This window comes from Otolemur garnettii, unplaced genomic scaffold (genome assembly GCF_000181295.1).
Source record: "Otolemur garnettii isolate 467f Iridium unplaced genomic scaffold, OtoGar3 scaffold00305, whole genome shotgun sequence".
Lineage (NCBI taxonomy): Eukaryota > Metazoa > Chordata > Mammalia > Primates > Galagidae > Otolemur > Otolemur garnettii.
The window spans coordinates 518,063-528,703 of record NW_003852700.1 but is presented as its reverse complement, the minus strand read 5'-3'; the positions used below and the strand labels follow the sequence as shown (position 1 = coordinate 528,703).

The 10,641-nt window shown below is 40.8% G+C and overlaps 1 protein-coding gene and 1 pseudogene across 1 annotated transcript in view; one reads left to right on the top strand and one right to left on the bottom strand.

Moving 5' to 3' along the window:
- LOC100955839 (zinc finger protein 91-like) overlaps positions 1-2,057 on the top strand; it is a gene marked incomplete at its 5' end in the record, with an annotated part of 151,410 nt that extends 149,353 nt beyond the window's left edge. Inside the window, one exon of the mRNA XM_023509001.1 lies at positions 460-2,057. Coding sequence (XP_023364769.1) covers positions 460-1,790 — 1,331 coding nt within the window. The remainder of the gene's footprint in view (positions 1-459) is intronic.
- Positions 2,058-2,185: 128 nt separating this feature from the next.
- Positions 2,186-2,285, bottom strand: LOC111722668 (annotated as a pseudogene).
- Between the last annotated feature and the right edge of the window lie 8,356 nt (positions 2,286-10,641).

The following is a 10,641-nucleotide window of genomic DNA, read 5'->3' as shown; positions in this document are numbered from 1 at the left end:
CTGAGAATTTAAACTCAATAAAATCCTGGGATCAGGGGTATGAGTATAACCAGCAAAAAGCATGTTCTGATGGTCTGGATGAATGTTTAACAGCTATGCATGGTAAAATCTTCCAATGCAGTAAACGTTTCAACGTTGTGAGAAAATTATCAAGTCTAAATAGACATAAGATGATATATACTGGGGAGAAAACTTTTGAGTGCAAAAAACATGGGAAAGCCTTAAATTTATGTTCAAACTTTGGAAAACATAAGACAAGTCATTTTGTGGAGAAGCAGTACAAATGTAAAGAATGTTGCAGAGTCTTTAAATCTAGCTCAAGCTTGTCTAAGCACAGGGCACTTCATACTGGAGAGAAAATCTATTGTTGTGAAAATGACGACAAGTGTCTTAGCCACAGCTCAAAATATTCTAACCATAAGACAATTTATAATGGAGAGAAAACCTACAAATGTGAAGAATGTGGCAAAGCCTTTAACCATTACTCAACCCTTTCTGTACATAAAAGAATTCATTCTGGAGAGAAACCCTACAAATGTGAAATATGTTGCAAAGCCTTTAGCCATTACTCAACACTTTCTGTCCATAGAAGAATTCATTCTGGGGAGAAACCATACAAATGTGATGAATGTGGAAAAGCCTTTAAGCAGTCCTCAAACCTTTCTGGACATAAAAGAATTCATTCTGGAGAGAAACCATACAAATGTGAAGAATGTACCAAATCTTTTAAGGATTACTCAACCCTTTCTGTACATAAAAGAATTCATTCTGGAGAGAAACCATACAAATGTCAACAATGTGGCAAAGCCTTTAACCATTCCTCAACCCTTTCTGTACATGAAAGAATTCATTCTGGGGAGAAACCATACAAATGTCAAAAATGTGGGAAATCCTTTAACCAGTACTCAAACCTTTCTGTACATGAAAGAATTCATTCTGGGGAGAAACCGTACAAATGTCAAGAATGTGGAAAAGCCTTTAAACAGTCCTCACACCTTTCTCGACATAAAAGATTTCATTCTGGAGAGAAACCATACAAATGTCAAGAATGTGGCAAATCCTTTAATGATAACTCAACCCTTTCTATACATAAAAGAATTCATTCTGGTGAGAAACCATACAAATGTGAAGAATGTCGCAAACTCTTTAGCAATTACTCGACCCTTTCTGTACATAAAAGAATTCATTCTGGAGAGAAGCCATACAAATGTGAAGAATGTCACAAAGACTTTAGCAGTTACTCAACCCTTTCTGTACATAAAAGAATTCATTCTGGGGAGAAACCATACAAATGTGAAAAATGTGGCAAATCCTTTAAGCAGTCCTCACACCTTTTTGGACATAACAGAATTCATTCTGGAGAGAAACCATACAAATGTCAAGAATGTGGCAAATCCTTTAAGGATTACTCAACCCTTTCTGTGCATAAAAGAATTCATTCTGGAGAGAAACCCTACAAATGTGAAGTATGTTGCAAAGCCTTTACCCATTACTCAACCCTTTCTGTACATAAAAGAATTCATTCTGGAGAGAAACCCTATAAATGTGAAGAATGTGGAAAAGCCTTTATCCATTACTCATCCCTTTCTGTACATGAAAGAATTCATTCTGGGGAGAAACCTTACAAATGTCAACAATGTGGAAAAACCTTTAACCACTGTTCAACGCTTTCTGTACATAAAAGAATTCATTCTGGAGAGAAAACTTACGAATGTCAACAATGTGGCAAATCTTTTAACCAGTACTCAAATCTTTCTACACATAAAAAAGTTCATTCTGGAGAGAACTAATAAATATGAATAGTGTGGCAAACCATCTAAATCAGGTTGGAACTGGCCTGTCCATAAAAAAAAAAAAATCGTACAATATAGACATCTCACAAATATGAAGAATGTAGTGGTACTTTTACTTGGTGTTCATAACTTAGCATAAAATAACTCACACTGGAGATAAATTCTACAAATGTGAACAGTGTGACAATGCACATAAACAAAAGGTCAAAACTTACTACATATAAGAAAATTCATATTGGAGAGAAATCTTAGAAATGTGAATAATATGACAAAGGTTTTTTTTTTTTTTTTTTAATTGTTGGGGATTGAGGGACAAGAAACCAGGTTACACTGGTTGCATTTGTTAGATAAAGTCCCTCTTATAATTGTGTCTTGTCCCCAAAACATGTGTCCAAAATATGGAACACTTTATGAATTTGCATGTCATTCTTGCTCGGGGGCTATGCTAATCTCTGTATCATTCCAATTTTGGTATATGTGCCACTGAAGCAAGCTCTATGGCAAAGGTTTTAACTGGTCCCTGGCCCTGAGTATACATAAGAGAAATCACGCCAGAGAAAAATCATCAGCATATGAAGGTGTGGCAAAGCTTTATGCCAGTAGTCACAATTTTCTGTACACAGGAGAATTCATGTTTAAGAGAAATGCTCTAAAGTGAAGAATGTGGAAGTGTTTAACTTCTGCTCAAACCACTCTATATATGACAAATATAAGACAGAGAAAACCCCTACAAATATGAAGACAGATTCATTCTATAACCAGTATTCACGCATTTTATTACATAACAATGCATAGAGAACTTCTATATATGTGAAGAATATGATGACGTCTTTAAATATTTTTCATGCTATTCTAATCATAATTAATATGGAAGAAATCATGTTTTAAAGTTGTGTTTATTCTGTTAGGTAGGGTGAAGGAGAGACAGAGTCAGATGACTCTTGATCCCTTGTCCACAGTAAGAGGAACAAAATTATCAGAGTGGGCTGCCAAGAAAGAAAAGCATTTCGAGAAGGCTTCCAAAAACTGAACTGATGTTTGCTATACAAAAATGAGTCTCAGAAGTGGAGAGGCCATATGTGTGGATATGGCCAAGGCCACCGGAAGGAATCTTTGCAGCATGCCTACAAGTGATATTAGCCTCAAGTAACCTATTTTCATTAACACAGTAAAATTGTCACCATTTGTACCACACTTTACAAACACACCGACAACTTCTGGAAATTGCCTTACAGGGATAGAAATGGGAGGACTCTCCATTCAGGAGGTTTTCCCCCTTTCATGGTGAAGTTTTCAGGAATATTTTACCCCCTATCACTTGATATAGATTTGGAAAATCAGCATAAAGGGGAAGAGTGTCACTAAACTCAGGGTCTTCTCCAATTGAGAAGGTAGATGTCTCTGGAGTGTACTGTCTTTTAATAAACTTTGCCCTTTTCCACACTTGTATCTATTTTTTATGCTCATTTGTTCCACTGTCTTGGTACCAGTAACCATTGTTTGGCACCTGGAACCAAAAAGTAGGGAACACATACCTGACATCTGTTCCCTATATGTGACATTTTAGTGCAAAACTCTGGGAGGAAAGTATACATTTTCAGCTAATGGAACAATAGACATTCTGAATTCACTCTGCCTGCTGCACATTACTTATTATGCAGCCCTCACATTGCTTTTCAGGTAATCTAGCTCCTTACCTACCCCTACTCCATTTCCTCTTTTTTGTTCTTCTTTTTTATCTTGCACATGCACATCATCCCCCAGTTGGGCCTTATATTCAGAAGCTTACAAAGGGGCCTCAGTCTCCACAAGCAGAACATTAAAGCAGATTTTTATGATCTTGGCAAGAAAATTTGGGATGAAGAGACAATGAGAGAAAGCTAGGCCAGCATCAGGCCCCAAGAGCAGAAGGAAGCTTTTGAAGTGATTGCTACCATTAGAGAAGAAGGTTGTCGGAACAGAGTTACTCTAGAGGGTCAGGCAAGAAGACACCAGGCCCGAGCCCTTCCTTCACTATGACTGGGTTCCTGGAGTAAGGAGTGCTCAGTAAGGGGACTCTGCTGGAACCATCCCCTCACTACTAGAGAGACGTACTGGAAGTGACATTGCCCTCTCCTGGAGACCCTATGAAATCCCTGAACCACCACTAACTCTCTGGAACTCTTTCAATCTGATGGACACACTCCAGCTCCAGAAGAAGGTGCAGTTTCAGATGCTTGGAAGGCTGATTGTTGGGTAGCTATCTCTCTCTGTCACAGTGATGTTTCTAACATTAGATCCACTCCTCTGCTCTCCCTGGATATTCAGGGCCTCTGTTTCCCTCTCCTATATCCCTTAAAAATGGAAGGTAAAATACAAACACACAGCGTACTCTAAAGTCCCTCTACTCCCTGGTTGGTGATACCTCTTTTATTCCTTTTAGTGTTTCCCAGCTGGCTTACCACTTTGTTTGATGAAGACTTTTTTTTTCTTTTTCTTTTTCTTTTTTTCTTGAGACAGAGCCTCAAGCTTTGTAAAGTGCCATGGCGTCACAGCATCACAACTCACAGCAACCTCCAACTCTTGGGCTTAGCTATTCTCATGCCTCAGCATCCCAAGTAGCTGGACCACAGGCGTCTGCCACAAGACCTGGCTATTTTGGGGTGCAGTTGTCATTGTTGGGCAGGCATGGGCGGGATTCGACCCTGCCAGCTCTGGTGTATGTGGCTGGCACACTAGTCATTTGAGCTACAGACACTGAGTCTTTTTGACAAAGTATTAATTTTAGCTTAGAGACCTAAATTCTTCAAAACCACAGGCCTCCTTCCCGGGCCTTTAACTGGAAAAGTCTTAACTGGGATCTTATTTTCATTCAAAATAGATAAAATCTTAAAGGAAGAAGGAACCCGAATATAGGAGAGAGATGTGAAGAAACTCATGAATATGAAGAAACATGGGTGGTAAGGAACACTGAAAGGAAAAAGAATGATTTTGTGTAGGACAGAACCTAATTTAACAATGTTTGTCCTAAAATAAGTCATGGTTTCAGAAGTAAAATTTCAGACAAGCATTGGGCTACAGAATGTCAAAAATGGTGTATGTAAGGGATAATATTTGCAAAGGTAAACTTATACAAAATTTGTCTGTGAACTGGTTGGCCTAACTGAAAAGGGAATCTTCAATGAAGTGCTTTCTTTTGAGACTTTGTTTAAAACCTCTTCAGATTGCTTGTGTATCTGTTCAAAGTAACAAACATTGATTATTCTGCACCAATCTGCTATAATAGCATTAAAATAAATCTGTCTTTCTGTATTTTCTTCTTCCTGCCTGAAACTGTGTTTGCTTAGTTATATGTGTTGAGATCAAGATTATTAAACTGTTATCACTACTCAAGGTCATCAGTTACTCCTTTGAAACTGAAGTAAAGAAAAACAGAAGCCAATTTTATCCTTTAAAACACCAGCCTCTATCTTACTGCCTGATGTTATCACTCCTTCATCTGTGTCTTCTTGGGTTTTTATTGCTAATATAAGATGGCAGAATGTGTATTCATAACTATTGCCACTCTTGAATAGCAACATATTTTTCTTTTTCCACTGTGGACGCTGGCCACACTGGACCATTTCTGGTTGTGGGACAAACTGAGGACCCCTAACCCTTCTTGCTGCCCTTTTTAAGTTGTGACTTTCTCAACCAAATAAGGTGTTTGAATTTGATTTTTCACCTGCTGCGTCACTGGTGACTCTTATAAACCTATGGCCTTGCTCTGCTCTTGACTTTTAGAAAGGTTTGATTAGCCACCTCTCCTCAATATGAAGCAAATGGCCTGTGTTAAACTTTTTCACAGACTCCCTGAAGAGATCTGAGAAGAGTCCCCAGATTCCTCTCAGGCTGAATCAATGAGCTGCTCTTTCACTGTGGTCACTAGTAAAACTCAGGTCAGACAGGAAGGTCATCTGAGCATGAGGACTTGGTGAGGCAAAGGCAAACAGAGTTACCCAGGCACAAGTAAGTATGAAACTCAGAAATTGAGGTTCAAAAGTGGGTGCATGCTTGGTAAGGGATGCCACCCGCCACTGGAATCTGACCTTGTGATTCTGGGTGAGAAAATTCAGGCCCCAGCCAACTCTGGCAACCTGAGATGGGCACAACATTGTCCACAGGTAATACTTGGTCCATGACTATGAAGCCTTTATGGACAGCAACAATTTGGTTCAATGGCTCTAGGGATGCCCAGTCCAATGGGTAGTGTACCTCCTCTTCTTTACCTGTGGAAAGCTGTGGGCCAAGGCTTTCTAATAAATACTGGGGCTACATATTTATTGCTTAATACTTCACGCTCCTCTCTGACTAACCAATCTGGCTCTGTAGCAGGAATGACAGGATAGCTGGAACATAAATTCTTTTTTTTTTAGACGTTTTATTTCCAAACAAAAAAAAAAAGTTGAAGATAGAAATGGAGCTTTACCAAATTGTAGGGAAGGAACGTGGGAAGACCAGGGATCAGAAAAGGACAAATAAGCTAGAAGGTGGCACTGGCATAGAAGTGAAAGAAGTCTCTTGAGAAAACATGCACAAAACGTGTTTTGAGTATAAACTTATTCTCTGTCCAAGGGGACAAGTGTAAGCAGAATAGTCACCCACCCACAAAGACCAAAAGGGCTATGAGTTCAGACAATGGAGATAGCAATAATGAGGTGGGGACTTTCTTTACTCTGGCTGGAAAAGTCTTTACCCTTCAGGCTAGACGCCTTGTATTGGTGAACTCTTAACTGGATGTTAAGGTAGAGAAGGAAACTCTGCTTCCAGCCCTGTAACAATCTCAAGCCCGCTTAGGGTACTGGATTACCTTCTTGGCTATGTGGTGGTCAAGGACATTTTTTTCTTGTTGTTGTAGAGACAGAGTCTTACTCTATTGCCCTCAGTAGAGTGCTGTGGCATCACACAGCTCACAGCATCCTCCAACTCCTGGGTTTAGGCAATTCTCTTACCTCAGTCTCTGGAGTAGCTGGGACTACAGGTGCCTGCCAGAACACCAGCTGTTATTTTGCTGCAGTTTGGCTGGGGCTAGGTTTGAACCCGCCACCCTTGGTAGATGGGGCCGGCGCCCTACCCACTGAGCCACAAGTACTGCCCAACTCTCATTTTCTTAATTTCTAAGATCTGCTCCACCATGTTGGTTCCCCTGGGGTAATTCCTGACCATCGGATATTATCGTAGGCAGTCCATTACACAGCCTACCCTCCTGGCCTACCACAGCAGGACCTATCTGGAGAGTTGACATTGTTCTAGGGTGATAAGTAAGTGACTAAATCCCAAAGGAAACATTCCAGAAATAGAAATGTCCAAGCAGAATTTTTGCATTTGATCATAGGCCTTTTCCAGCCTCCAGCTTCCTAACCCTCATAAAAGGACAGCAGAGAACAACATAAACCAGACTTGGTCCGGCAGGAAAACAGCTGCTCAGAGATTGCTCTGGGATCTGGTCAAAGTAACCACTCGAAGAAGGAGCAGGATGCCCATGGTCCTAGCTGCCTGCCCAACAGCAACCTTAGCCAAGAGGGTTCTGAGAGGTGCCAAGGGGTGCCAGTGTCAAACTACTGTTTTAAGATTTCAAAGCTAAAGTGACATTGTGCCTGGTCTGGCCACAGCCACTTTTGTCTTCAACCAGACGGCTCCCACTCTCAGGACACCTCGTCCAATTTACTCACCATTTCCCTGTTTCCAGGGTGTCCCTCCCACTTCCCTACAGGTCTCCTAGGACCTTTGGGTCACAAGGTGAGAGAAGCTGCAGAGATACCTGGGTCCTCCGGGAGATGCCACAGTGAGGAGGAGACCACAACTTAATGCCCAGAGCAAGAGAAAAAACCTCTCCCAGATCCTGGATCTACCTCTACTTTCAGACTGTGCGACTAATTGGACAATTGTTAATGCAGAATTCCTGATTAGATAAGACCTCAGATCCCACCCCTCTGGCCTTGAGTGACAAGAGATACAATGAGACAAACTGAATGAGGCCATAATCCCAACAATGTTAGCCTGGAGTTTATTTTCTCGAGTTTTGTTATTTGTTTGTTTTAGGATAAGGACCGTAATATTATTCATCTAGATATTCTAGGGCCCCCTACTTACCACATAGTAACTGTTTAAAATGTCAACTGAATGAATGAAAATACATTTACTGAGTGCTTATGTTGTCCTAGGCTTGGGAACCCTGCTTTTGAGGCATTTGTCTTATTCTTTTATCTTGGTTTTCTTTTCCTTTCTTTCTTTCTTTTTTTTTTTTTTTTTTTTTTGAGACAGTCTCACTTTGTGAAAAGTGGGAGTACCCTGACATCTTAACCCACAGCAACCTCAAACTCTTGGGCTCAAGCCATTCTCTTCCCTCAACCTCCTGAGAAGCTGGGACTACAGGCGTCTGCCACAACGCCTGGCTATTTTTAGAGGCCAGAGACAAGGTCACCTCTGGCGCAGGCTGGTCTCAAACCCGTGAGCTCAGGCAATTCACCTGCCTTGGCCTCCCATGTGCTAGGATTACAAGTGTGAGCCACTATGCCTGGCCTCAGGCATTTTCAATATACATCATGCTATCTGGATAAAAACATGCACAGGAATAATTTAGTAACTAGATAGATGAATGCTTTGGGGTATTATGAGCAAAGGCTGTGGCTATTCTGAGGAGGGTTAAATTGCTGCTGGTTTCTGGTGAGGGGATTGGCAATCCCAGATGGCTTCTTGCAGGAGTTGGCATTTAAGCTCCAAAACGATGGGCAAAATGTGGTGGTATATGGTACAACTCCTGGCTGAAGGGCTTCACTACTACTTGGACTTTACCTAATAGAGGCTATAGTTCCTTTTATGTAGGCCTCATGCTTACCCTGGGAGGCAGTTCTGCCTGGAGGATATTTGGATTTAGCCCTGAAAATTAATTATATGCTTTTATAAATCTTACTTATATATGGATATAGATGTATATGTATATATATACATATATATACACATACAGAGTAAATATGTATTTTTCAGTAATAGGAACAGCATATTAACAATAATTTGAAGTTTGAGATAATTTTCAATTTACCTGGACGCTAGTCTTTTGAGCAGGATGCCTGACTTTTCAAGAGGGAGATAGTCCTCTAAAGCAGCATGTCCAGTAGAAATAAAAAGTGAGCCACGTGTGTCATTTCAAATTTTCTAATAGCTTCATAAAAGAAAAAAATAATAATTAGGTTAACTTGATTGTTATTTTTATTTAACCCAATATAACCAAAATAGTATTGTTTTGCTATTTGTTCAGAAGAAAGATATTAATGAATTGCTTTGTTCGTTTCTGTATCTTTGAAATTCATTGTATGTGTTAAATGTAGAGCAGAGCTCTAGTCAGAACACCATGCAGCCAGTTTCTGCTACGTTGCGGGCTCTGACTCCACAAACCTTAGAGAAGTGACACCTGAACCATTTTTTGTCAGAAATAAGGGATCCTTGCATTCCTTCCCATGTCTCTTTTTAGACCAAGGGTGGGAAGGTCAGGGCTCTAAGAAGGAGCTGGGGGGTTCAAGCATGAAATGTCCACTCATAGACACACACTTGCACACACTGCTTTGTGGGGACCCATCTCCCTGCCAGAAATCATACACTGAACAAAAATGAATGGAGCCACTAGAGGGAAGAACCCCAATATTTTGGTTATGTAACTCTGCAAATAGACTGGAAGCATAGGATATACACTTAATTCACGTGACCATGGTGACTGGACAGGCCAGGTTGGGTGCAAGATCTAGGTTTCTGAACTTGGATAAGTACATTCACAACTTCCAGGGATTAGTGACCCCCAACTAATTAACTCCACCTACCAGGCCTTGAGTCTTCAAAATGAACACTGGTTCTCTTCCTGCTGTGGCCTGCAACAAGCAGCAGAAACTTTGGGGTTGAGCAGGGTATCCAGAAACGTAGAGCCAGGAGAAGTGGCAGCTAAGGCTGGGCTGGCCCTGCACCTGCGCAGGACTCAGCACCTGGGTGTGGGGCTGGCACATCACAGGGCTCCTTCTACTTTAACTTGTAGAAGACACCCCACTCTAACTCACAGACCTTTAGGAAAATATAATAGTGTCATCAAGGTGAGAATGACATTTCTCAGTACCACCCACATAGACAATCCTACGCAAATACTTTTGGGAATGTCACTGTCCACACTTGGAAGGACATTTAGAGTGTTCTCTTCCCAACTGTAATGCTAAACTGTCTGCTACTTATTCACCTACAATTGTCACACACAGACCTGGTGACAAACCTCAAAACTGATTACTACAATCTACAAGAAAAGATTTTTTAATGAAAAAAGGATAATGAGCAGTATGTTACACATTTTTATTAAAACATTTTATTTATTTTATTTAAGCATTGGGATAAACATGCACACATTTGCATAATAGTGGAAATATTTATATAATGAAACCCATCGCAGTACTACCAGTCAAGATGCTTCCAAACTTTTTATTATCTCACCTTTACATGGAAAAACCAACTTCAGTCACCCTAATCACATTAAGTATATATAACAGATGACATTATTTCCTTTTTCTTCTTTTTTCTTTTTCTTTTCTTTTTTTTTTTGAGACAGGAGCCTCAAGCTGTCCCCCTGGGTAAAGTGCCATGGCATCATGACTCACAGCAACCTCCAACTCTTGGGCTCAAGGGAGTCTCCTGCCTCAGCCTCCCGAGTAGCTGGGACCACAGGCACCCGCCACAATGCCTGGCTATTTTTTGGTTGCAGCTGTCATTGTTGTTTGGTGGGCCTGGGCTGGAGTCCAACCTGCCACCTTGGGTGTACGTGGCTGGAGCCTTAGCCACTCGAGCCACAGGCACTGAG